Source organism: Corythoichthys intestinalis, chromosome 16 (assembly GCF_030265065.1).
Source record: "Corythoichthys intestinalis isolate RoL2023-P3 chromosome 16, ASM3026506v1, whole genome shotgun sequence".
In the NCBI taxonomy this organism is placed as follows: Eukaryota; Metazoa; Chordata; class Actinopteri; order Syngnathiformes; family Syngnathidae; genus Corythoichthys; species Corythoichthys intestinalis.
Window position 1 is genome coordinate 24,300,311 of NC_080410.1, and position 27,019 is coordinate 24,327,329.

Below are 27,019 nucleotides of genomic sequence, written 5' to 3' on the forward strand. Positions count from 1 at the left end.
CTAATAAGATTAAGACTATGACGAAAATTAAAAGGGCTGCCAAAAACAACACTTGGCCAGACGTAACTCAACAAAAATTATGTTCCCCAGTATTATTATAGTTCAAACACACACTAAAAAAAGTCAACTCAAGGACCGATGAGACGTACCTTGGATTTGGCGGAATCACTGTTGGTGGAGTCTGAAAAGAAAAGAAGACCCCCCCTTAGTGGCGTGGATGTGAAGTAAGTAGTCTTGGGTGGAGGGCATAGAGAAACTTGGTGGGATTAGTAATCACATTGATGTGAAGTCATCAAAATTGAGGGCATGTCCACCGAAATAAGCGTCAGTCAGTCACAGCTACCCAGCAATATTAAAATTTACATACACTCTTCACTCTTTTGAGCGTCTGTGCAGTGCACATGCACTTTTTCTGACTTCAGCACGTGGACTATGCCCTTAAAAGTCTTGACTACCTCTGTGCCCTCTGACTTACACACACACTGGAAGAGGATACACAATAATTTTGATGAGAACAAGGAAATTTATAGTAAAGGAAACACCAGAAAGATCATCAAAAGTTGAATTAGGTGACAGAGCAATGCAGTAATCATAAAACACACACACAGAGGACAGTGAAAGGATCCCGCTCGCTAACACTTACAGTGGGGCAAATAAGTACAAGTGCCAGTCCCACTTGAAAATATTAGAGAGGCCTGTAATTGTCAACATGGGTAAACCTCAACCATGAGAGACAGAATGTAGAAAAAAAAAAAAACAGAAAATCACATTGTTTGGTTTTTTAAGAATTTATTTGCAAATCATGGTGGAAAATAAGTATTTGGTCAATACCAAAAGTTCATCTCAATACTTTGTTATGTACCCTTTGTTGGCAATAACGGAGTCCAAACATTTTCTGTAACTCTCCACAAGCTTTTCACACACTGTTGCTGGTATTTTGGCCCATTCCTCCCTGCAGATTTCCTCTAGAGCAGTGATGTTTTGGGGCTGTCGTTAGGTAACACGGACTTTCAACTCCCTCCACAGATTTTCTATGGGGTTGAGATCTGGAGACTGGCTAGGCCACTCCAGGACCTTGAAATGCTTCTTACGAAGCCACTCCTTTGTTGCCCTGGCTGTGTGTTTGGGATCATTGTCATGCTGAAAGACCAACCACGTCTCATCTTCAATGCCTTTGCTGATAGAAGGAGATTTTCACTCAAAATCTCTCGCTACATGGCCCCATTCATTCTTTCCTTTACACAGATCAGTCATCCTGGTCCCTTTGCAGAAAAACAGCCCCAACGCATGATGTTTCCACCCCCATGCTTCACAGTGGGTATGGTGTTCTTCGGATGCAATTCAGTATTCTTTCTCTTCCAAACACGAGAACCTGTGTTTCTACCAAAAAGTTCTATTTTGGTTTCATCTGACCATAACACATTCTCCCAGTCCTCTTCTGGATCATCCAAATGCTCTCTAGTGAACCGCAGACGGGCCTGGACGTGTACTTTCTTCAGCAGGGGGACACGTCTGGCAGTGCAGGATTTGAGTCCCTGGTCATTCACTAGGTCCCCCCGTGTGGTTCTGGGAGTGTTGCTCACAGTTCTTGTTATCATTTTGATGCCACAGGGGGAGATCTTGCATGGAGCCCCAGATCGAAGGAGATTATCAGTGGTCTTGTACGTCTTCCATTTTCTAATAATTGCTCCCACAGTTGATTTCTTTACACCATGCGTTTTACCTATTGCAGATTCAGTCTTCCCAGCCTGGTGCAGGTCTACAATTTTGTCTCTGGTGTCCTTCAACAGCTTTTTTGTCTTGGTCATAGTGGAGTTTGGAGTGTGACTGACTGAGATTGTGGACAGGTGTCTTTTATACCGCTAATGAGTTAAACAGGTGCCATTAATACAGGTAACGAGTGGAGCCTCGTTAGAAGAAGTTAGACCTCTTTGACAGCCGGAAATCTTGCTTGTTTGTAGGTGACCAAATACTTATTTTCCACTCTAGTTTGGAAATAAATTCTTTAAAAATCAAACAATGTGATTTTCTATTTTTTTCTACATTCTGTCTCTCGTGGTTGAGGTTTACCCATGTTGACAATTACAGGCCTCCCTAATCTTTTTCAAGTAGAAGAACTTGCACAATTGGTGGTTGACTAAATATTATTTGCCCCACTGTATCTATTAATGCGAGAGAAAAGTGGCTCACTCATTCACGCACACGCAGACACAAACCTTCTCTCTATTACAAACACAAACTCTTCACTCGTATAAACACACGCTTGTGGAACAGAGATAGGGACACACTCATAATCACATCTTTCTGTTTCAGGGGTAATAGCGCACTGTCACCATGACATACGCAGTTATACACACACACACCTTTTGGGACAGTGAAAGCAAAATGCTCACACAAACACCCCTGGCTGCTACCGGAGGGTAAAAGTCACACTGTCACCATGACACGCACATAGGACACACACATAAACACAAAGACGAAACACACGCATGTGTTGGCGTCCTACCGCAGTGGCTGCTCCACAGGCTCAGCTAAGAGAGTGAAGCAGAGTGAAAGTCACAAGATGAGCGACGTGCAGGAGAAATACAAAGAACGAGAGCAAAGAGGATAGGGGGAAAAAGTGTGGCTAATTGGAAATTGGAAGCGGCCGATTTCACTTGTCATGCCACGCTGCGGCAGCAACTGAAAAGAGGGAATTCGGCAATCAATAAGTTAATTTTTGGGGAATTTGTCACATTTCTGCATAAAATCACCATCAAATGTGATCGAATCTTTGTCAAAATCACACAGATGAAAAAACTGCTTTAACTGAAACCACCCACACATTTATAAGTTTTCATATATTAATGAGGATAGTATGCAAACAATGACAGAAGGGGGAGAAATAAGTAAGTGAACCATCACATTTAACATTTTATAGTTATTTTATGGTAGGCAGGGCAGCTTTAAAGCTCTCATCAGTGATTCGGTAAACACCTGACTTAAATTGTTTGGTAAATTGGTTTCAATTGCTCTTTGATACCCGTTTCCCACTGGCCAAAAAACCCATGTCAACCCACTAACAATCGGCTTTTGGTGGCAGTGGGAAATGTGCAGCGACCCGCCTCGACCCGTGTCAATCAACCTGCCAAGGGACCCGCGTTAAAATCACCTCGGCTCTGATTGTCATGCAGTGTGAAAGCAAAACCCCGGGTCAACAGTCAACACCCTAATCTACGTGGTGACGTAGGCTCTTACGTGATGGGTCATAACAACGTGCTAGTCGCCTCCCATTTAACACGCCCCACAACCGTAGTTACGTCGATGCGTATACGTCGATCAAACCAAAATTCACGTCGCCTACGTTGCCTCAGCAAAAGCAGAGTGTTGATCCTTTGCTGCATTTCGACCATTTTGAGGGCAGTAAAAAAGCATGAAAACAGAGAACACAAACGGAAAGGAGGCTTCCATGTTGCTCTGCATTGTTTACTTCCTTGAACTGAATGAATTCGGTCGCACTTTTCGAAGCGCATCTTAGCTTGGTGACGTCACGTAACCTTACGCACGGCTGAGGAGGGGTGGGGTGGTTAGAGGGGTGAAAAAAAAAAACAAAGAAAGACACAGCTTTTTTTTGTCAATGGGAAAGGTGCCAAATGCCAATTGCTAGTGGGTTGCATCGGTTTAGAAAAAACGCGCGTTGACCCACTAGTTTCAGTGGGAAAGGGGTATGAGTCTCCTTAGGCAGATGGTTCACTAACTTATTTTTCACCCTTCTGTTACTGTTTGCATGCTATCCTCATTATAATATGAAAATCTTAAAATGTTTGGTTTTAGTTAAATTTTTTACATCTGTGTGGTTTTGACAAAGACCAGATCACATTTGATGGTGATTTTATGCAGAAATGTGAGAAATTCCAAAAGGTTCCAATACCTTATCATACAACTATGTATGTACTTTCAGTCATCAATTTCCCTCCTTTTGGTTTATGTCGCAACGCTAGCATGCGGCTACAGCTAACTTACGCGTTAGCGGTAAAAGGTGGCACTCACCTGAGGCGTCGCCGAGCAGAGCAGTTCGCCCGATGTTGGATAATAAGTGGTCGATATTGGGGGCTGGCTGCACATCCTCAGTGTCTACTGGCGTCTTTTGAGAAAATATTTTGGTTATAATTGTTATTAAATTATCATTTCATTGGAAGTTGCTTGTGCATACCTTTTCATCCTTATCTGGCTCGTCACTGAAAAACCAGAGGTACTGCGAAAACAATAGAAAATGTGTGTTAGTGCGTGTAATGGTCAGTGTTGTTAATAACGGCGTTACAATATAACGGCGTTACAATATAACGGCGTTACTAACAGCGTTATTTTTTTCAGTAGTGAGTAATCTAAATAATTACTTTTCTCATCTTGGCAACGCTGTTACCGTTACTGAGGCGGGAAAGGCGTGCGTTACTATGCGTTACTAAGTTGGTTGAATAAAAAAAGTCAGAGAGACGGACTCACGGAGACGAGAGCAGAGCAGGAGTGGGGAAGACGCCGTTGCAAACGCGATGCTAGGTGGCTCCAATAATACCTGACTGTAGCCTACAAACTACGCCCACATGATACGGTAGATATCACATATTATAGAACTAGATGCAAATGATAGACACGGCTGCATTGGCAACATGTTTTAAGGACTACATGCGTTAGTAAACAGCCGCCATCTTAAAGCAGTACACCTCTCAGGAAGGCTCTGTTGTAGAGATCCTTCCTAGCAAACCTTTTTTTTTTTTTTTTTTTAAATCTAAAATGGTCCTAAATCGGCAAAATCTTGACTTAAATCTATCTTTAAATGATGAAACAGTTGTAAAACGTACACATGTTGAAAGTAGACAGAAGGGAACTAATGCAATAGCGGGAGCAATTTTAACAACATTAACGGTTGAGTCACAACTTTAAATGACTTCCACGCATAGCAAAGGTTACTATCTAGTTATCGCAATACCCTTGTGTGTCTAGTTAGGTGGAGGGTAAAGAATTGGGCTAGGGCCAATTGTCCCAAAAACCCTTCAAACTTCACATTGTGTGACCTTTTTTTTTTTTTTTTTGAGAAAAAAAAAAAACCATGAAAATTATCACTAGTTACTTTGCCAAGTAACTAATAACTCTTAAATTTAGGTAACTGAGTTACTAACGCAATTACTTTTTGGGAGAAGTAATTTTTAACTGTAATTAATTACTTTTTTAAAGTAAAATTAACAACACTGATAATGGTGTGAGTAACAGTCTGTGCGTATTTGTACACGCTTACATGTTGTATGAGTGTCTCTACTATTTTGTAGCGGTCTGGCATGTGCGTGACCATGTCTTTCATGTTGTCTTCAGAGGTGCGCACCAGCGTCGGTCCAAACACCAGAGCAAGGTTACGGGGTTCCATCTGCACACACACAACATAACATTTAGTAGAAATCAAACAATACTCACTATAATATGATTATGCTTTTTCAAACTGCTTCTAAATGGCGTAGCGCAAGCAACACGTCACTTCCGCTCATTAATATTCATGACATTAGCTACTGTTGCCAAGGGGGGATACGCCCCCGTTTGTCCCCAATAGGAAATGAATGGAAATCGTGTACGAAGGAGATGTTTAACAAGCTAAACCTACCAATTCTCTCCGAAAATGATGTCACTGGTGCCAAATTCACTCGCAAAGATGTGGAAGAACATAAAAATGTTCATTTAAAGATGGCTTGAGTGTCGAAGGCTGGAAAAAAACGAACCGACCTAAGCATAGCCTTAGCTTTTTTATCGACGCAACTGAAAATGACATTCTCCTGTTTCAACAAGCTATCCTGTACCACCAGCCCTGTCTTTCTTATACTAGTATATTATATCCTCTGGTTGTCCTGTGTCTCTGACAGTTACTCAGTGCTACTCAGTGACAGCCAACGAACACTTTTAATTTTTTCATTGATAACAAATCTTAATTCTATAATTTATTTACACTTCCCCCTTACTTAAGTTTTTTTTTTTTTTACAACAGAAAAGGCAGTCAGATACCATTTTAATTCTTTTCAGGTCATTCATTGTCAGACAGAAGCAGCACGGCAAAACGTCACGCTAAAAAATAAGTTAAAAATATCAAAATTGCTTACCTCTTTGTCCTCTGAAAGACCATGCCAACCCAACAAAATATTGCATATGAAATGCGAATGGATTCACCGAGCTGCCATTAAAAGCCCGCACGAGTTGATTTATTCTTCACATTTTTTCCTCCGAGTTTTTGGTTTCGGAAAACGTATGAAGAAAACATCCTTCATATATTGTGATGTCTAGAGTTGTTTCTACAACTTCCAAAAAAGCAGTGTGTGATCGGCATGTTCATTTTTGAAAGATTACTGGAGAAAAGTAGCAGAATTAACATAGTTTCTATGCGAGGGCGGGTCTACAATTAGGCCTGTCGCGATAACAAATTTTAGTGTGCGATAATTATTCTCATAAATTATTGCGATATGCGATATCATTGCGCCCCCCCATTTTTTAAAAAACAATTTACAATAACACAGTGAGAATACAGTATATATTAATAGATCAAGTACACCCATTTAAACGCAATAAATATTTACTCTTAAATTCAAAAATACTTTTTAAGAAATCCAAACTAAAAACAATAGACCATGCCTCTTAAGTAAAATACAACAATATTGATACCGCACAGAAACACAGAATAAATAAAATGTGTTAAAAAAAAAAAAATGCACTTAATAACTTAAGCATTTAGGCAAATGAAAACTTTTCCCGTCACAGCTTCTCCAATGGTGTTCCATAGGGATGCAACGATACAGTTAAGTCATGGTTCGGTACGATTTTTGATACGGGGGACACGATTTTCGATCCGATTCAATACATTTAATGCTCTGTAAAAAAAAAAAATAACAATTATATTTTTTGTTTTGTTTTTTGTTGTTGTTTTTTTGCTAACGAGCAAAAATTAAATTGCCATCATATAAACATGCATTTTAGTGCATAATATTTATGTGCTTATTTCTTACTGATCTAAAAATATTTTGTATAAAAGTGCTGAGAACAATCTTTACTGTTTGTAAAGTGAGGCAGGGTACACTGTTGATTGCTACAGCTCTCTTAGCAGCTAGGTTTACTACATGAGCAAGACATCCTATTTGTGGTCCAAATCCATCTGTGTCACGTACTGAATTAACAATATTTGCAACATTATCTATAGTCACTAGAGCTGGGAATCTTTGGGCACCTAACGATTCGATTACAATTATGATTCAGAGGCTCCGATTCGATTATAAAACGATTATTGATGCACCCCCCTCATTAAAAAAAAAAAAAAAAAAAAAGTGCTCAAAAATACTCTCAGGCTAAACCAAACTACTATTTCAGTATCAAGTTAACATATAGCAGTAAACAAATATACAAAAATAACAGTAAAGAAAAAACTCCAGTCCCCATTCTGTATCAGCAGCTTTAAACTACCGTAATTTCCCGAATATAACGCGCACTTTTTTTCCCCCAAAATCAACTTGTAAAATCATGGTGCGCAGTATAAACGGGTACATGGATGGAGACAGAAATATATATATATTACATATATATATAAACCGATTTTTTTTTTTTATTGACACGGCCACGTTGTGTTAAAGAAACGTATGCGGCGACCCGTTGCCGACCATTACGGTACGTGACGTCACCATTTTGTTTCGGTAATACTTCACTCTAATCGGCCGAATGATTTCGTCTGTGTTAAATTCTGCTTTTTTTACTCTTCACAAAGCACGGAATTTAGTTTCTTGAACTCATTTGAGTCAACGTTTATTGCAGCTCCGCAACTCTGACCATAACAAATGTAAGCACACAGACTTCCTGTGTCCGTCAACTATATCTGTCCCTCAGGAAACTCAATCCAAAATAACAACAGTTCCTATTACAGTCGTGGTCACAGCGATGAGCTCTCACGGATTTCCGACTTACGTTCTCACTTTCATTTTACCGTATCAATCCATGGAAGAAACATTTATTCATCATGATGAAACGAGCAAGTTATACAGCAGCCTTTAAAAGAAAAGTCACATCTGTTTTGTTTTCTCCTAGATTCTGGTAAGCTGGAGAAGTTGTCAAATCGTATTATTACCGTAAATATTGTCAGTTTATGGTAATGTTTTGAACTAACAATATGCTATGCTTGTGCTGTGTTTCACCAGTCAGTAAAATGACATTTCTGTATCTGTACACGAGCTCTGTTTTCTTGTATTCTTCTATTTATTGGTGCTAAAATTAGGGTGCGCGTTATAAACGGGTACAATATTTTTCCCTAGATTTTACAAGTAAATTTGGGGTGCGCATTATACACGGGTGCGCCTTATATTCGGGAAATTACGGTACATTCAATTAATTTAATGTTGTGAATCAGCCGTTAAAGTTGTTAAAATTGCGCTCGTTATTCCATAATTTCCCTCATGTCTACTTTAGACATGTGAAAGTTTTAAAACTATTTTAAAGATAGATTCAAGTCAATATTTCACCGATTTAGGAGTATTTTAGATAAAAAGTTAATTAGGTTTGCTTGGAAGGTTCGCTACAACAGCCTTGCAGGGAAGTGTACTGCTTTCAGATGGCGGCCGTTTACTAACGCCCGCATCTAGCTTTTTGTAGATGTACTGCTAACGCTACCGAATCTATATTGCATCTAGTCCGATATAAATGATATCTACCGTAACTTTATGTGGATGTACTTTGTAGCAGCTTTTCGGCAGCAGTCAGGTATGTTGTTGTGTTTTTTTTATCTCGTGGCATGAGTTGAGCTAAAGCCGTGAGTTGAGCATTGGCATTACCCGAGGGGCCGGGTAATGAGAAGCATGATGTTTAGCTACTCTCGCTCCATTCCTCATTGTCCCGAAGACCACGCGGCACGCTGAGTGTGTTGTACTTCCGCTTTACTTGGCATATTTCAATAATCGGAATCTGGATGTTTGTGAATCGTTCTCGAATCTTTCACGGCCGAATCGCGAATAATCTAAGAATCGGAAATTTTGCACACCTCTAATAGTCACTGGTATAGATTGATTTGGCCTTCTTAACTTCCATTCAGTCATGACAGTTTAGAATTCATCGATGTGGTATATGGACTACGTGTCCCATAATCACTCTGTGCTCATGTAGCCAATGTCATGGGAAGTAGCACATCTAGTTTGCCATTTCATGATATCTAGTGTGTGCGCGCATTAAAAAAGTTAGCAAGTGCCGCTGAAGTCACGTCTGCTCAGTACTACACAACACCAGCATATGACAATCGACTTTCATAAACAGGACGAGTTTGAAGCACAGCGCTCTTAATTTCATTCAGCTGTTCGTAGTCAAAGCGAGGTTGTTCGTAGCAGCCAAGTCGGTAACAATATTTTGGCGGACTTCGTTGTAAATATCCGGCGTTGTGCCGAGAAATAGCCGCCCCGCGTGAAATGTCACTCCTGACGGGAGCGCCCACATGTCAACAACACCGGCGTGCCATAGATGGTCCACAGTCACTCCGGAGCACTGACGCGGCCAGTATACGTTGAACAATATGATATAATGGGAACGATTGGCTCCGGCGCTAGTTTTTGCCGGACCTGGAACGAAGATGCATTTTGCGCAGTTGGTAATGAGGAATCCTAACTTTTAACAGCACGTCTGCCGCACGCGCGCACGCGCACGCGAGGCGATAAATCGCAGCGGAAAAATTACCGCCTTCATTTTTATTTAACGCGCGATAAATGGAATTATTGCATATTGCGACAGGCTTATCTACAATGTCCCACTTCTACTTTACTTCCGCTTTACGATGCGACGTCACGGTCTAAAAATAGCATGCGTGCGGTACGCCATTGTAACTGTGGTCCTGTAGTGGAACTGACCTTGTTTTTATCAGAGTGATCTGCCACAGTCTTCAAGTGGCACACCAAAAACTTGAGCGTGTGGTAGTAATAATCAGGAAGGTCTCGGATCTGCACGCGTGAACAATGAGGAGAAATCAGGATCAAGTAATATGGTTAAAACAACGACTGATTATACCAGTTTCTTCATGGTCTTCAGTCTGTCCGATGCGTCGTCCATTCGGTTGGCGTCGATGAAATCGTTGTACTTGTCTACAGAGACGACGTACAGAAATTATGATGAGTGAGTGCATGTGTGTGGAGACAGAACCCACCATTGGTGAAGAGAGGCTCTGGAAGCTTCCGGAAGAAAGATTTCAGTAAACTACTGACGACGTTGAGGTCCTGCCACTTCTGTCCACAACAAAGGAAAGAAGGAGGAGTCAATTATAGTGCTTATGCATTACAATAATTGGCTCATTTTTTCAAACAACAGATGCAACACATAGAAATATTCTGCCCAATAAATTGCAGTACATATTTACTAAAAGTATTTGAAAAATGAAATTTGCCACAAAAGGAAACACAAAATTTTGTTAATTCGTGTGTAATGTGTGTCTAAACTGAATTTAGGGCTGCAACGATTAATCGATTAACTCGAGTATTCGATTAGAAAAAAAAGATTCGAATTAAATTTTGCTGCTTCGAGTATTCGTTTAATAAAGTGTTTGCATTTAGTTTTATTGATTTGGGTGGACACACTGCCCTCTAGTCTGCCTCATTTCACATGGCTGAATCCAGCTGCTCCATGTCAAGACCAACATAAACCAAGTAATGCATATGTAATTTAGATTAATGGTATATTCAGCCGTTTTTTTTTTTGTGAGAATATGTGTCTGAACCATTTGTTAAGAGCATAGTTAAAAAAAAAAAAAAAAAAAACGTTAGCGTTTTATAGCATTTAAGCTAGCGGACTTTTGCTATGTAAGTTAGCCATTGTTCTTTTGTTGTACATAGATCCTTATATATATATATATTTTTTTATACCGGTTAAAGCTCAGCTCAGGCATTTTAATTTTCAATGTTCCTTATCCGATTACTAGATTATTCGAACTAACTACTTCATCGATTAATCGACTACTAAAATAATCGATGGCTGCAGCCCTAGTTTCAACAATTTACATCGAAAATAAAGACTGATTGATTGAAAATGGTTCAATATTAGATTAAATGTCTTGTTTTCCCATGTATATTTGTAATTGCTCTCTACCTAAAAAAAGTTTTTTTTATCCGATTACTCGATTAATCGATAGAATTTTCAGTCGAATACTCGATTACTAAAATATTCGATAGCTGCAGCCCTAACTGAATTAGAGGATTTTTGTGTCATCTTTTTGGCCTGATATGTCATATCATTAAATAGGTTATAGTGCAGAATAGTATTAACAGTTCATATCGATGAAGTTTTGCTGAGACGAAAAATATATACCATTATTTAAAAAAAAAAAAAAATCAGACATAATTGTATGCAGTTACAATGTTTCTCATCACTTGAGTATTCTTCTCAACAAGTAGTTACGTACTTATACTTGAGTAAATTTTCAGATGACTACTTTGACTTGAGTAATATTATTTAGAAGTAACGCTACTCTTACTTGAGTAAAATTTTTGGCTAGTCTATTCACGTCTGGACAACACTCTAAGAAAAAGCAAAAGAGCAAGTTATGTAAGAAGTACAGTACTGTAACTTGTTTGGAACTTTTGCTCAAATAAAAACTTTTTTTTTTTTTGTTGGTATTGGTTAGGGATTCTGAATCTGCAGATTCTCAATATGAGGCTACTTGCATTCAGACTGCAAGCTGTCCTGACTAGTCGACGTAGTCGATGTCTTTGATGATGTCAATGCGTCGACGAGCACAACATCGACAGTTAATGAAGGGTTGAAAAAATATATGTGTGGAAAAAAATAAATAAAAGCACGACATGTTCGTCATATAAATAACAATTTCTGGAGTTCATCACACATACTTCAGAATTCAGATTCTACACTAAGAATAGCTTTAAAATGACACTCTTTATGAAAAATCTGATTGGCAATGAATAATTATTATAATACTATTATATAATTGTAGTTTACTATAATATCAGTGCTAGATATGTTTTTTAATAATTATTTTGAATCATGTGGGAAAGGCGAAGTCAGTGTTCTGAACCTTTTTACATTCCATTCTTTTACACTAGTTAATGCTATCGGCATTTGACCTCATTGTTTATTTGTGATTTAGTATTGTTATTTACGTGTTTATTTGTACTATATCAAAGAATTTAAGTGTTCCAAAATGTTTTTGTGAATTAATAAGCATCAACAAAAAATTCATTGCTAAAATAGTTTAGAAAATATATATATATATATATATACATACAGTATATCTATATATATGTAAGATTAGTCGACTAATTGTAAAAATAGTTGGCTGAATAATCAGGAAAAAAATTGGGAAAGATTGGGACATCCCTAACTTACATTTATTCACTTTGAAGTAACTTGATTAATATTTTGCAAGAGAAATGCAAAAAAAAAAAAAAACAACAACAACAACACTACATTCTGCCTTAATTATCAATTAAACAAGATGCAATACCAGTCAAGAATTTGAGCATTCCTTATCATTCAGTGACATAAGGAAGTTGTTATACATGTTTGACTGATGCTGTATTTTTGCACACTACATTGTACCTCTTCTGTCGGGTTGATGTCGACACCCTTGTTGAGTTGCTCCTGAAGCAGAGACACCATGGCATTGTTGCCAGGCACGCGGTAAATCCCCGTGTACTCCAAACCCATCTCCTCCACCAGGCCGCAGCAGATCTCCACAATCAGTGGGATGAACTGGATAAGATCAGGATCAACATACAGTATGTTGAATCTGATGTGAGATTATCTTTGCAGGAAGAAAAATTTGATGGCTGACCTTGTTGTTGACACCCGGCTGGCAGTCCTCCAGCCTCACACCGAAGGCTTTAGGTCCCGCTTTCTTGGTCTTCTTCATGATGTTGATTCCCCACGGAGACTTGGGTGGACTGCTTTCATCTAAGCACACATTAGATACCATGAGTATACAATGTCTTTTACACAAATATGTTAGAATTTTCCATTATAACACTAACATTTGCATAGTACTTGAGACAATGTACTGTACAAGGAAAATGCAGTGTACAGATATACAAAAATGAGAAATATCCCGCAAAACGCAGTTTATATCCATTAAAAACAAAAATCAAATTAGGCATTTTCACATGAGCAATAAAATATCAATCCACATAAATGGCTAATTCATGCAAGAAAAATAATGCATAGGACTTGTAGTTTAAATATGAACCTTTGACATCTGGTTTGGGCGAGCGTGGTGCTCCCAGTGCATTTTCAGTTTTGGCGAGCAGGAAAGGTGGCTTCATGCGGGACAGCCTGGGAGAAGAGTCGGGCTTATTTCCCGTTGGGCTGCAGGAGGCGACAGACGCACACTCGCTTTAAGGAAGGTCAACAAGTTGTGAGTTGAAATGCAAGCAGTCAACTAGGTGCCTCACCTCTGCTTCCTGTAGTCATTCAGCTTCTTATTGATCAGCGCCTGCCTGGAAAAGCCCAGCTCCTGCAAAAAACACTGAATGTAAACCTACTATTATCACTGTATCAAATGGTAGAACTCCCCCTATGAAAACAACGTTTAAATAAAAATAATGCCATTTCGTCTTTAATATAATACAAAGTACCATAAAAGGAAGATATATTTCATTACAAAAATGTAATTTTTGTCCCAAAATGCTACATTTTGACATTCAAAAAGCTAGATTTAATTTCACAAAAACTAGATAATTTACCCAAAAATGCTATTTTTATATACTTTGTAATATAATTACTAATAAATAAAAAAAAAAAAACATTTTATTTTTACCGATGCTCAAAGACTCTTTACAGTTAGGCCTGTCGCGATAACAAATTTTAGTGTGCGATAATTTATCTCATAAATTATTGCGATATGCGATATTATTGCGCCCCCAATTTTTTAAAAACCAATTTACAATAACACAGTGAGAATACAGTATATATTAATAGATCAAGTACACCCATTTAAACGCGATAAATATTTACTCTTAAATCCAAAAATACCTTTTAAGAAATCACAACTAAAAACAATAGACCATGCCTCTTAAGTAAAAGACAACAATATTAATACCGCACAGAAACAGAGCATAAATAAAATGTGTTTTTCAAGGGAAAAAAAATAAATTGCACTTAATAACTTAAGCATTTAGGCAAATTAAAACTTTTCCCCTCATAGCTTCTGCAATGGTGTTCCATAAGGATGCATTGATACAGTTAAAAACAGGAAAAATTAAATTATCATCATATAAACATGCATTTTAGTGCATAATATTTATGTGCTTACTTTTTACTGATCTGAAAAAGTTTTGTATAAATGTGCTGAGAACAATTTTTACTGTTTGTAAAGTGAGGCGGGGCACACTGTTGATTGCTACAGCTCTCTTAGCAGCTAGGTTTACTACATGAGCAAGACATCCTATTTGTGATCCGAATCCATCTGTGTCACGTACTGAATTAACAATATTTGCAACATTATCTATAGTCACTGGTATGGATTGATTTGGCCTTCCTAACTTCCATTCAGTCATGACAGTTTAGAATTCAACAATGTAGTATATGGACTACATGTCCCATAATCACTCTGTGCTCACGTAGCCAATGACATGGCACGTAGTACATCTAGTTTGCTATTTCATGATATCTAGTGTATGCGCGAATTAAAAAAGTTAGCAAACGCCGCTGAAGTCACATCTGCTCATTACTGCACAACACCAGCATATGACAATCGACTTTCATAAACAGGACGAGTTTGAAGCACAGCGCTCTTAATTTGCCACTCAATGTTCATCATTTCCATTCAGCTGTCCGTTGTCAAAGCGAGGTTGTTCGTAGCAGCCAAGTCGGTAAGTCGGACTTCGTTGTAAATATCCGGTGTTGTGCCGAAAAATAGCCGCCCCGTGTGAAATGTCACCCCTGACGGGAACGCCCACACATCAACATCACTGGCGCGCCGGAGATGGTCCGCAGTCAATCCGAAGCACTGACGCGGCCGGTATACGTTGAACAATAGGATATAATGGGAACGATTGGCTCCGGCGCTATTTTTTGCCGGAACTGGAAACGAAGATGCATTTTGCACAGTTGGTAGCAAGGAATCCGAACTTTTAACAGCATGTCTGCCGCACGCGCGCGAGGCGATAAATTGCACCGGAAAAATTACCGCCTTCATTTTTATTTATCGTGCGATAAATGGTATTATTGCATATTGCGACAGGCTTATTTACAGTTGAAAAAAAGAAAAGCTGCAAACAACGTGAGCAGAACAAGAGTGAAAAAAGGATTATAAATTAAAAGCCAATTTAAAAAGATGGGTTTTTAACAATTTTTTTAAATGTAGGAAGGTCTGAACAGGTGTGGAAGAGTTTAGGGAGTGAGTTCCAAAGGGAGGGGCAGCAATGGAGAAGGCTCCGTCCCCCCAAGTTATTAAAATTTGTCTCAAAATGAATGTTTTTTTTTCCCTCTAAATGCAACATTTTGATATAAACATCATTTAAAATGCCAGGGTTTGCTAATAAGACCACACTTTTGAAGTAGAAATACCACATTTTCAGTTAGAATAATACATCTTTTTTAAAATTACATTTTAGTAAAAAAAAAAAAAAAAAAATCCTAGAATTCACCATAAAAATGTAATATGTATCATTTTCCCATTAAAATGTGTTTGTCACATTATCCAAGATTTTGTTACAATGACAACATATCATACCAAAAACATGTTATACAACCAAAAAATTATGAAAAATCCCAGCTCTAGACAAAAATGATTAATCATTTGGACGTTCTGATTCTCACCTCGCTGTCAGTCTTGCTGTTCTCTCTGATGACCTGAATCCAGTCCAACATGTGATCTCGATCCTCAGCCTGCAACAGGTACTCGCAGAAGTCCTGCGTGGTGAGCCTGAGGGCGTGCTTTCGCTTGGTCTCGCTGTAGGCGATATCCACCAGACAACCGCGGATGCTGATGGGCTGCTCGTCCTCGGCGCCGCCGCCCAGCGTGGCGCCACGCAGCACTGCCTCTCGCTTGTCTTTATATAGGAAGAGCGAGTGCGAGCGCAGTACTGAGAAGACACGCTTCCATGGACGCATCCCACTGCCCACCTTCTGTCAAAGCGAGAGCGAGAGATGAAAACATTATATCTCACATGATCATGAAATGTTATGTGGCATTATTGTACTACCGTTATTTCTGTACACAACAAAATGTGAAAATAGCTGAACCCACCTTGCCCTTCTCAGTGAGGATCTGCTTGAAGTGCAACCAGCCTTCTCGCCTCACATCGCTGTACGTGATATTGCCCAACTCTGAGGTGGAGTGACGCTTGGAGCGTACCTCCTCTGCTGTGCCTAGGTTTTCCAGAGACTTTAAAACAAACAGAAAGTGGTGTTATTTCATAGATTGGGAGACAGAACATAATAAAAAGTTGAACAGAAGATTAATTGAGGTAAACAAGGTCACCTAATATCCGTTTTAATTGTTATTCATTCATTGAATTCCCAATTAATTAGTATTACCAGCACTACTTATGGTTGCAAACAGGAACCTTTAAAAATTTGCTCAGTTTCATTGTTTCAAAATTGAGTATTGTTGTGGCAAAGTATTGTTTCTATGGCTTTGGTATGGTAAGAAAATTCCATATCACTTGAAATACTGTAACTTACCCCATCAGTAAAGAAGCTCTTGACTCTCTTTGGTAGCCTCCTGTTAAAAAAAAAAAGGCCTCTTGATGACAATACTTTAGACCAGTCATTTGCGTGTGCGTGCGATCACTCACGAAAAGACCCGTCCTTCGTCTCGGAAGGCATTGAGTCCCTCGTCGCAAGACTTGGAGCGCTCGGAAGTGATGGCTAGAAGATATGAGGAACGGCGACCTGATTTAATAGCGCCTGTTCCACGACAGCGCGAACCAGTCGGGAGTTGAAAGAAAAAGAAAAAGGCAAGATGGATGGATGGGGGAAAAGAAAAGAAAGAATGGTGATGTAATGCCAATCACTGCTGGTGACCGATTGGGTGACAATGGGAAGGGTGAATGAGCGAAGAAGCAGGAAATTGGTTGGCGATGAGCTCAGGTGTCCGCATTCGTGTCTCACTTGCTGATATACACGTTGACTTTAAACCATGCAAAACATGTGTGCATCTAAACAGCTTCTTTCCGTATGCAAAACATCCACAGTCAAAGTTATGTGGCGAACATGCAGCATGCAAAATCAGATATAAAATGCAAAAAAATAAATGAATAAATAAATAATCAAGCCATTTTCCGTGTAACATTGAGCACCAAATGTTTCGCAAGGAGGAAATAATTTTTAGAAATTAGTCAGTAAATTGTAAAAGAATTACGGTAATTATATTTAGCTCTGATTCCTGCAATATGTGTGTATATATACTGTATATATAAATTCTTAGAAGCCACTAATTACAGTAAGAAAACAACCTTGTAGTTTAATGAGTACCTCATATAGTGTAACTGTTAAACTACTCGACAGTGGCAAATTTTTTATACTAACTTAGCTCTGAAATACCATTATTTCATTATTTGGCTCAGGTTAACATTCGTGGGTAGGTATTTCTTATGAGATATTGACTAATTCCTGGAGTTTTATTATTTCATTTTCAGGCCACTATATGACAAATTGTACTTGACTCTTAGAAGACACTTTCTTGGAAATTGGGATTTGAATTTTGCAGGCTTTTAGAAGATACTAATTACTGGGAAACTGTCTTTCATTGTCAGTAGAAATTGTTTTATATTTAAGAGTCATTTACACTTAAAAACAATTGATTAATAGACATGTACCAATTACCAGTTTCAAGGTATACCGTGATATGAAAACGTCAAGGTTCCAAAACCACAAACATTTTTCATCATACTGTCCCTACTGTATTAGCTATTTTTTAGGTCCCCAAAAATACATGGAGTAATCCCTCGCTTGCAGCTGCAAGGCTCAACCCTACCGCACCGGTTGTTGCTCAGTGTCAGTGAGTCAGCTGTGCTCCACGATAGCTGGAGGTGAAACTCCTGAACTACTTTTCCCCCGTCAAAGAAAACGAAATCGCCAGTATGGGAATACTTCGGCTACAGAAGAGTTACAGACGGCCGCGGCTTAGGGGAGGAAGGCCAACCGATATGTAAAACGTGTTTGAGGAGGGTGACTGCCGAGCAGACAATACCTCTAATATGATTTCACATTTATACAAAATTAAAGTTTAGTAAACACTGTCATGAACATTTTCTACCAGGTACGAGACTTAACTCCATCGTGTTTAGTGTGACTAGCGTTGGTAAAACATGTGTTTTTTTTAGGGCTGTCAAAATTATCCCGTTAACGGGCGGTAATTAATTTTTTAAATTAATCACGTTAAAATATTTGACGCAATTAACGCACATGCCCCGCTCAAACAGATTAAAATGACAGCACAGTGCAATGCCAACTTGTTACTTGTGTTTCTTGGAGTTTTGTCGCCCTCTGCTGGCGCTTGGGGGCGACTGATTTTATGGGCTTAAGCACCCATGAGCATTGACATCAACAATGGCGGGCTACTAGTTTATTTTTTGACTGAAATTTTTACAAATTTTATTAAAACGAAAACATTAAGAGGGGTTTTAATATAAAATTTCTATAACTTGTACTAACATTTATCTTTTAAGAACTACAAGTCTTTCTATCCATGGATCGCTTTAACAGAATGTTAATAATGTTAATGCCATCTTGTTGATTTATTGTTATAATAAACAAATAGAGTACCTATGTACCGTATGTTGAATGTATATATCCATCTTGTGCCTTATCTTTCCATTCCAACAATAATTTACAGAAAAATATGGCATATTTTATTGATGGTTTGAATTGCGATTAATTACAATTAATTCATTTTTAAGCTGTAATTAACTCGATTAAAAATTTTAATCGTTTGACAGTTTGACATAGTTTTTTCTCTCTCTGGCAACTGTGTGTTGAGAAAGAGTGTGTATAATATAAACATGATACGAGTCATACAAACGTGCTTTTTACGGAAGATAATTCAATTATTTTTGATCTGATGGTAATAATGTTGAGCTGTGGCCGTGGGTTTAAGCTCACCTAAAGGACTGCATTTATTTTAATTGTATTTAGAATATATATATATATATATATATATATATATATATATATATATATATATACTTTATTTAAATTTAACATTATACTTATGTTCCAATTTACAAATGTTTTGAAAAATAAAAATCCTGTTCAATGGGAAAAAAAATAACCCAGATATCTCAAAGTAAACACATTTTACAGCTGTAATTGCAATACCGTGATTCCGTGATATTTTGGCCTAAGGTTATCATACCGTCAGATTATCACACCGGCACATGCCTATAATGGACCACAATGTAGAAAATGCTAGACTTCAAGGTGACTCATCAGAGAAAATTACTTGATTTAAGCCTTCAAGGTGACTCATCAGAGAAAATTACTTGATTAAACTGAGTGCAACCTATTGTAGCATGCACTGGCGCAAGTATACCAGAGATTTTTTTTAAAAACACAACACAAGCTTCTTTCCTGTGAAGAAGGAAACTTGCAGCATTCTAGATGAAAGGCATGCAGCGTTGACAGGGAGGAGGGTCAGGTAGGGTTGGGGGGGGCACACTCACTGCAGTCATGTGAGAAGAGCCTAGAGGCGGGGAAGGTGAAGGTAGGGGAAGCGGGGCTGGCGACTGTGGCAGGCGCCGAACTCATGCCACTGGAGACCACCGAGGACGCTGGCACGTGGCGAGCGCGCAAGTCAGCGCCAGGGCTGGTAGGCTCATCTGTCAGGAAGTCGGGAAACGATGGAAGCGCCAGGAAGAGAGGAGGAGGAAGATGGGTTAGGTGTTAGGAGGGAAAGGATCCAATGATCAAGAGGAGTTAAGAGGAAGGGGATTTTGATTTGTGTCAAGAAGAAGAGTTAAGAGTTTGTTTTCCTTGCAGTTTCATGGAATGCACCATGCAACCATGCTGCAGTGTGAGCATAAAGTAGCCATCAATTTGTACTAAGGATGCATCAAATAATATGAACGGTGAAGCCACAACAGCTGTGTCAACTAGGTGAGTTTAGTTAGAATGGCACATGGATAATTCCAGTACAGGACCATTACATCTATGATGCGCTAGAGCTGACGTTTGACCATCCTACATAAAATCTGTTATTAAGTTAATGCAATGATGTTCCCCCCTGCTGGAAAACTATGTACAAAAAAAACGTGCGTAAACTGATACATAAACCCTAACATCTCTATTCAGGCAACTTGCAGGACATGAACAGTCCACTCTGCTCCATTTGGAAACAACAGAGGGCAGCACAGCACTGCAGATGAGGCGTAGGTAGTGAGCCGCACAAGGCAGAAAACATTCGCAATCTGGAGATGAGGAAGGCTGTGTTTAGAGGCTAGCCCAGAAATAGCCTTGCTGCGGCTTTAAGGAAGGTCGTCATTACGGGCGGCCCTCGCAAGGCTCTCGGAGGAACACACAGAGTCTTGCAAAGTCCACGTTGTCTATGAGGAAAAACAGGTGATGTTGGATTTGGTACACCACCTGAATTTTCTAAGGGTAAGATCTGTATGGCATATAGCCCATGGGAATAATTGGGTCACCAATCCCAAAAAGGCATGAGCGTCTCAGTGAACAAGTTATGCCTGTTGACATTGTACTGGCTTTGTAAAAATAATAAAAGCTCTGTGGTTTGAAGAAGCCAGAGTCGATGGGAAATACTGACAAAGAAACTACTCGTTTGGAGTGGCTTGTTTGGGAAAACCAATGTCCTAACCCTCAACGTTTCTGAAGAAAAAAAAAAAAGATGCCTGCGTTTCCCGTATACAAGCCACGTTAAGCCAGGCACTGTAGCTAGTGGTCTTTCGCCTATTCTACATGTCATCCCAGTTAGGGGAGTTGCAGTTATAACATCGTATGTGGTGATTCATGTTAATCATTCAACATACTGTCAATTTGTTAAGCACTACCATGACAAAGCAGTGGGTTAAAAGAAAAGGGTGCCGGTTCTTTCAGTACCTTTTACACCAAAAAACTCAAGCCAGAACATGCTCTAGTCAATCAATTACATATGCTAATGCAATAATTTTCTGTCAGTCAATCTATGGATTCCTGATTTTGTAGCTCAATCATTACACTGCTGTGGATTTTCCAACATAGGGTGCAGAAAACGGGTACGACTCAGCTATTTTGGTATCTTTAAGACGTTGAAAAAGTGTCTTGGGTTAGGGATGAATTTGGACCGGAACTTAGAAGTCGGTTGACGTGCCTCCTATAAGGAATAAAACCTTGAATGCAAGATAACTTTGACAGCAGAACATGGCCTGCTTTTGTGTCAGCGGTATTAGCAGAGACGCGAATCACAAAAGCATGTCAATGGGGAACATTTTCAGTTTACGGCAGTTAAACATGCCAGGACCTGCTGTGATTTGGTTGTCTGGTTTTGTGTAAGCAAGAATGCATACTTAAATGCTTCAAAGCTGTGCCTCCTAGTTGATTATTCACACGCCAAATGATTTTTTTCTGGCTCAGGAGGGGCTTATCCCAAGTTGGCTGGTATGGGACGATTCCCTTGCAAGATGTTAACAGCAGTTTTTCACGAGGCGTCCTGTGTTAGGTGATACCAGGGAGTCAAAACCCTGCAGTGTCAGAAAGTCTTCTGCGAATTAGGCGCGAGTCTAGACGTGCCTGGGAGAAATTCTCCCTCCCCCTAACTACAGTTGGCCAAACACCATCAGGAGTCAGCCTGTTTTCATTGTTATCATTCCTTTCATCCAAGGAAAAGCCCTGTATTTACTATAAATGTGTAATAAATAAACTACAACCATGTGGACCATCCTGGTGGTGATGTAATGTGAACAGACCTATGCCAAGGTAAAATGTTTACAGGGTTTTGTCCCCTCCAAGAATTTGGTTTTGAAACCTTTCTTGACCTCATACCTGTAACTCATTGCTCTTTGAAAAAGGTACAATCTGTTACTTTGGAAACCAATATTCAACCCTAAAGAGGACAAAGATGGACTCCTGCCTTTACTGTCCCTGCCATGGTGTATGGTTTCTTTGAGGAATTACAAAAAAAGATAGGTCAACAAATAAGTAATGCTGGACGGCTGAAATTTTGATCTAAGAAGTTTAAGGAGAGGGCAATCCAAGATTCAGCGCAAAGAAGGCCAAAACCTTACCAATGAAAGGGATAGATGCCAGCGAATCATCCTCCAGGGAGAGGGGGACAAGGTTGCCATTTGCCTTAATTGGCACAGTGTCCCCTGAGGAGCTTGAGGTGGCTGCCGAGTCTGGGGGTTCTGGTGAGAACAAGGAGGGCTCCAGGCCATCCATAGGAAGCGCATAGTGGGGGTGGCGCATGCCGTGTGCGTTTCTCCGTCCGCTAGGAGGCTTCTGCCGCATCACCACCTCTTGGGTGTGCGGCGGAACCTCCACTGACCCTCGCTCGTGGTTGGTTGGTCTGTACGCTCTGTCCTGGGATTCGGGCGAGGTGGAAGCCAGCGGGGTAACAGCTGAGACAGTCGGCGCAACTTCTGGAGGGCTGGTGTTCCAGTTCAGATGGGGGCCAGAGTATGAGGGGTCCCTGAAAGAGTGGGCCTGCTGCATCATGCGGCCTGTCTTACGATAGAAGGAGGGGCTGTAACTGCGGTAGCCCACTGGCTGATCATCCATGCTCTGGCCAGGAGGAAGCCGCCGGTTTTTGGAGGGCGGCTGCTGAGGTTGGGGTGGAGAATGGGTCTGCGTGGGGTGCTTAGAGTGCGGCTGTGAGTGACGAGGCAAATGAGGAGCTTGCGTTGCAGGGTATGGACCACCATGCCTCTGGTGGACATCAGTTCTGGGAGGTGGCTTCGGGGGCTGGTGCCACCTCTCGCAACGAGGTGAAATCAGTCCAGCTGCTGGCCGGTCCAACATCTCCAACGAATGTCCGTGGTGATCGAACTGCACCAGATGGTTTTCTGAGCGAGTCCTAGTGTAATTGGTGGAAGAATTGACCCTATCTGGACCCCACTCCCCACACCAATAAGGTTCTCCATGTGGCCCCGGTCCTGACTGCTGCAATACCAGCAGAGTGTCCTGCGAGGCACTGTGGGGCCAACCGCCCGACCGCTGTGGCTGAGGGTGCCTCCTGGACTCGCTGAGGCGGTCCTGGGAGTAGCTACGTTGCCGTGTATGCATATTGCGTCCAGAGCGTTCCGGCACCTGGCTGTGATACCACTCTGAGAGAGCTTGATGGCAGCGCTCGTTTCGCCCGTGATTGATATGGGGAAGCGGCGGGCTGGTCCAAGCCGAGCTGCCCGACTTGCGCGGCTGGGCCTGTGTTGAGGTGGCGCCATGGTGGTGATTAGGGTAGTGGACCTGCATCGGGCTAGATAATGGTCCTCCTGACGATGATGATGATGAATAGGACCGACCCCTGGTTTGTCCCTGAGGCTGCTGCCCGGTCATGCCATATTGGATCTCTTCTGTGCGGTGGGCAGGACTGGTGTGACCCACGCCACCCAGCTCCACAGAGCGCCCGTCCTGCCAACTGGCAGGGCTGCACAGAGTGGAGCGGTTGTCTAGGGGTGAGGAGGGACTAGGGGACCCGGGCCAGCGACTCCAGTTATCCAGCTGGTTCTGGCCCATAGGGGCAGGTGGGGGCACGCCCGCAGGCGACATGGTCTTGGCACGGGGGTAGCAGATAGGTGGCGGCGGCGGGAGGTTCTCAGCTCCCCCTGAAAAGGGTTCGTTTCCGGTCAGGTAGGCATCTTGGGAGTACGCCTGGAAGAGGTATAAAGACAGGTGAAGTGACTTTTATTGCATAGGCGGTGCGTTTTTACATGCCGTGAACTAGTTTGACAACAACACTATCAAAGACGCTGTATGCAGCGCTCAAAATGGCAATGAGCCTGGAGACGTCTCCAGGGTTCTGGGCAACACAAACACTCTACTGAGGAAGTAAAAACACAAAAACAATCTATGTATATTTCATTGAGGGAAATACTTACATTTTCCCCAGAAAATCCTTTTTAAAGAAGAAATTGGTTCTGGTCCACTAAGATTATCTCAAACTTGCCATCAACACAAACAGAGTTGTAGACGTGTCCTCAGCAAAAGCTCTTTTTTGTGTTTGATATATCCAAACTTCTCAACTCTTATTATTTCACTGTTGGCTCCCTTGATCTTGTTTTCTGCTCTCCTTGTACTCTCCCTCCCTCTCTGCGTGTGAGTGTCACTCCACCCAGTGGGAGTGCATAGGGAGGTGCAGGAGGAGTGATGTCATGCTAGGAATGTAGTCAATGCGGACAATGAAGAAGATTCGAAATGCAAAAAGTTAAAACAACAACTTTTAGCTGTAGCTGGTTAATGCTGATGCTTCTAGGTGTATGTGCAAGGGTCACCCTGATTATGTCTCAGGTTATCTAAATGCACATGAGGAGCGTTCTGTAGAAATTTAAATACAAACTGCGACATTAGCGATTAACTAAGTTTTACTTCCACATGAAAATTAACCTAGAGTCTCCACCTATTATTGCCTGCAATTAGACAGTCACCAACAGATGTATCTGTCCTTGACCACCTTTGATAGAATTACAATTTGTATTCACTAGCAATAGTGTGTTAGGTGGTAATCAATATTAAATTAGCAAATGGTTTACAGTTGCATAAAACAGCTAAGCTTCGTAGTAGAAACATGACTCTTAACCTTTTTCTTAAAGTGCGAAATCATCCCAAACTTTGGACATTTTGTTTTTCCACACTCTTTTCTTCCCGGTTCATGCATATTGCTATGAAAGTCTGACCAAACGGTTTATGTAAAAAAGGACTACCACAAACTCCTTGACATATGGAAAATATGTAGGATTTAATAAAAAGAGACAGTGAAAACACAATTAGAGGAAAAACAGTAGTGATAGGATATGACAATACCAAAGGAAGGGGTTCAATGTGTGTGTGTGTGGGGTGGGGGGCTAAAGCAAACTGTACTCACACTTACCAACTGAAGCACATCTTCATCCTTTGGCATGATGGCGAGTTCCAATACACTCTCACTGGTGAAAAATATAACATATTAGTGAATTCAACATTCTATACAGGTTGTTCATGTGGTATTGAATAATATTTCTTTGAGTAATTTGCATAGAAAGGCTGACAAGATGTACTGCGGCAGGCCTAATTGCACATGAAGATGCGTCGTGCTCTCTGGTCGTGTAGAACACAGCGCTTGGGGGTAACTTCTTTCAACATAGATTACGATATGTGTCATCTGTGTGTTTAAGGCGGTCAACACAGTTCAGTGACTCTAAACATGGCGTGACATGAGGTCTCACCTGTTCTGGATGAGAGCGATCACCTGCGAGTACGTCTTTCCCAGTACGCTCTCACCGTTTACCTTCACCAGACGATCACCTGACAAAGACGCATGCAGAAATGATGTTTTTTTTCTTCCAGAGAGCTGTTCAACCATTGAATAGAAGATAACTACAGGATTACTTTCAAGGCACTTGTTGCTGTAGCCAGGGTTTGAAATGAGATTTCACTAGTCATGTAAGATAAGGCTATAAATTCTTATCTGTCTCCCAAAGTGTGGTATGAGTACCAGTAGGGGGCACCCAGTTGCCATTACTGGTACTGGTATGCAGCAGTTCAGTTGTATTTAACTTTCAAATACAATTACATTGCTTTTAATCTTTTAAGACAGTTTATTTTCAAAAACAATTCGGTACAACTTTTATTCAACTTTTGTTTATAAAACAATTGAAAAAAACTACTTAAATACAATTATTTGTTTCACACATTTTGCAGTAATATCAGTTATAAGATTGTAATACACAGATATCCATTATGATTCTTTCAGCATTTATACATGCTTGCAATGTAGAGCTCAAACGGACAATTACAAAGCATTTATAAGTAAATATAACCAACCAAATGACTTGATGCTATTCAGAACATTTCCTTAACACGATGAAAATATAAGTGTAACCAAGATTTACTTCGCACACACTGGGGTTTTACTTTCATTAAGGCTTCAAAATATTTCACAGGAGATATCATGTCACGTTTTTTGTTTAAAAAAAAATATCAGCAGTAGTGTGTGACAACATAGGGTTGTTAGATAACTACTGAGTGTGTTCACAGTGTTGCCATGTCGTCACGTGTGCAAATAAAAGTGTTCACAGAGTTATGTATCTTTGCATATTCAATGAGGCAGTTGACGGAATGGAATTGGGTTTGTGGGAACTTCCTTGGCGTCTACCAGGTTACAGAGCATTACAAAAATGACTCTTGTTTACAAATTACATGCCCACTGTTCAAATTTATTGGGACGTGTTGGCTATTCTTCTTCCTTACCGGTGCACAGGCCCGCCTCGTGAGCAGGACCTTTTTCCCGCACATTCTTCACAAAGATGGTGTCCATCGGCTCCAGTCGGCCTTTCTGGAAACCTGTATGACAAGGAAAATAAAGCGAAAATGTAGCCAGGAAATAACCAATGCTGTATACTAGTCCTTTTCAAAAAATTAGCATATTGTGATATTTCATTATTTTCTGTAATGTACTGATAAACATGAGACTTTCATATATTTTAGATTCATTACTCACAACGGAAGTAGTTCAAGCCTTTTATTGTTTTAATATTGATGATTTTGGCAAAAAAGTCACACACACACACACAAAAAAAATCCCTATCTAAAAAAATTAGCATATTTCAGCCGACCAATACATAAAAAGTCAACCTGCAATTAATTATATCAGCTATGCACTCAATACTTGGTCGGGAATCCTTTTGCAGAAATGACTGCTTCAATGCGGCGTGGCATGGAGGCAATCAGCCTGTGGCATTGCTGAGGTTTCATGGAGGTCCAGGACGGTTCGATAGCGGCCTTAAGATCATCCACAGAGTTGGGTCTGATGTCTCTCAACTTCCTCTTCCAAATATCCCACAGATTCTCTGTGGGGTTCAGGTCAGGAGAGTTGTCAGGCCAATTGAGCAGAGTAATGCCATGGTCAGTAAACAAT

The 27,019-nt window shown here is 40.3% G+C and overlaps 1 protein-coding gene across 9 annotated transcripts in view; it reads right to left on the minus strand.

The window, feature by feature from the left end:
• arhgap23a (Rho GTPase activating protein 23a) overlaps positions 1 to 27,019 on the minus strand; it is a 120,080-nt gene that overhangs the window by 9,489 nt on the left and 83,572 nt on the right. For 4 of the 9 annotated variants that reach the window (XM_057817848.1, XM_057817846.1, XM_057817843.1 and 1 more), the window contains 20 exons: positions 26,353 to 26,445; positions 25,329 to 25,407; positions 24,995 to 25,049; positions 22,197 to 23,778; positions 19,641 to 19,796; positions 16,773 to 16,884; positions 16,660 to 16,699; positions 16,223 to 16,360; positions 15,793 to 16,101; positions 13,425 to 13,486; positions 13,220 to 13,338; positions 12,812 to 12,930; positions 12,577 to 12,729; positions 10,175 to 10,253; positions 10,039 to 10,112; positions 9,882 to 9,971; positions 5,273 to 5,398; positions 4,193 to 4,234; positions 4,030 to 4,123; positions 150 to 181 (listed from right to left, as the gene is read on the minus strand). In XM_057817848.1, the coding sequence (XP_057673831.1) occupies positions 150 to 181; positions 4,030 to 4,123; positions 4,193 to 4,234; positions 5,273 to 5,398; positions 9,882 to 9,971; positions 10,039 to 10,112; positions 10,175 to 10,253; positions 12,577 to 12,729; positions 12,812 to 12,930; positions 13,220 to 13,338; positions 13,425 to 13,486; positions 15,793 to 16,101; positions 16,223 to 16,360; positions 16,660 to 16,699; positions 16,773 to 16,884; positions 19,641 to 19,796; positions 22,197 to 23,778; positions 24,995 to 25,049; positions 25,329 to 25,407; positions 26,353 to 26,445 (3,554 nt within the window). Of the gene's footprint in view, positions 1 to 149; positions 182 to 4,029; positions 4,124 to 4,192; positions 4,235 to 5,272; positions 5,399 to 9,881; positions 9,972 to 10,038; positions 10,113 to 10,174; positions 10,254 to 12,576; positions 12,730 to 12,811; positions 12,931 to 13,219; positions 13,339 to 13,424; positions 13,487 to 15,792; positions 16,102 to 16,222; positions 16,361 to 16,659; positions 16,700 to 16,772; positions 16,885 to 19,640; positions 19,797 to 22,196; positions 23,779 to 24,005; positions 24,974 to 24,994; positions 25,050 to 25,328; positions 25,408 to 26,352; positions 26,446 to 27,019 lie in introns of those variants that run through there. The other 5 variants (XM_057817840.1, XM_057817841.1, XM_057817842.1 and 2 more) reach the window with 5 other exon arrangements.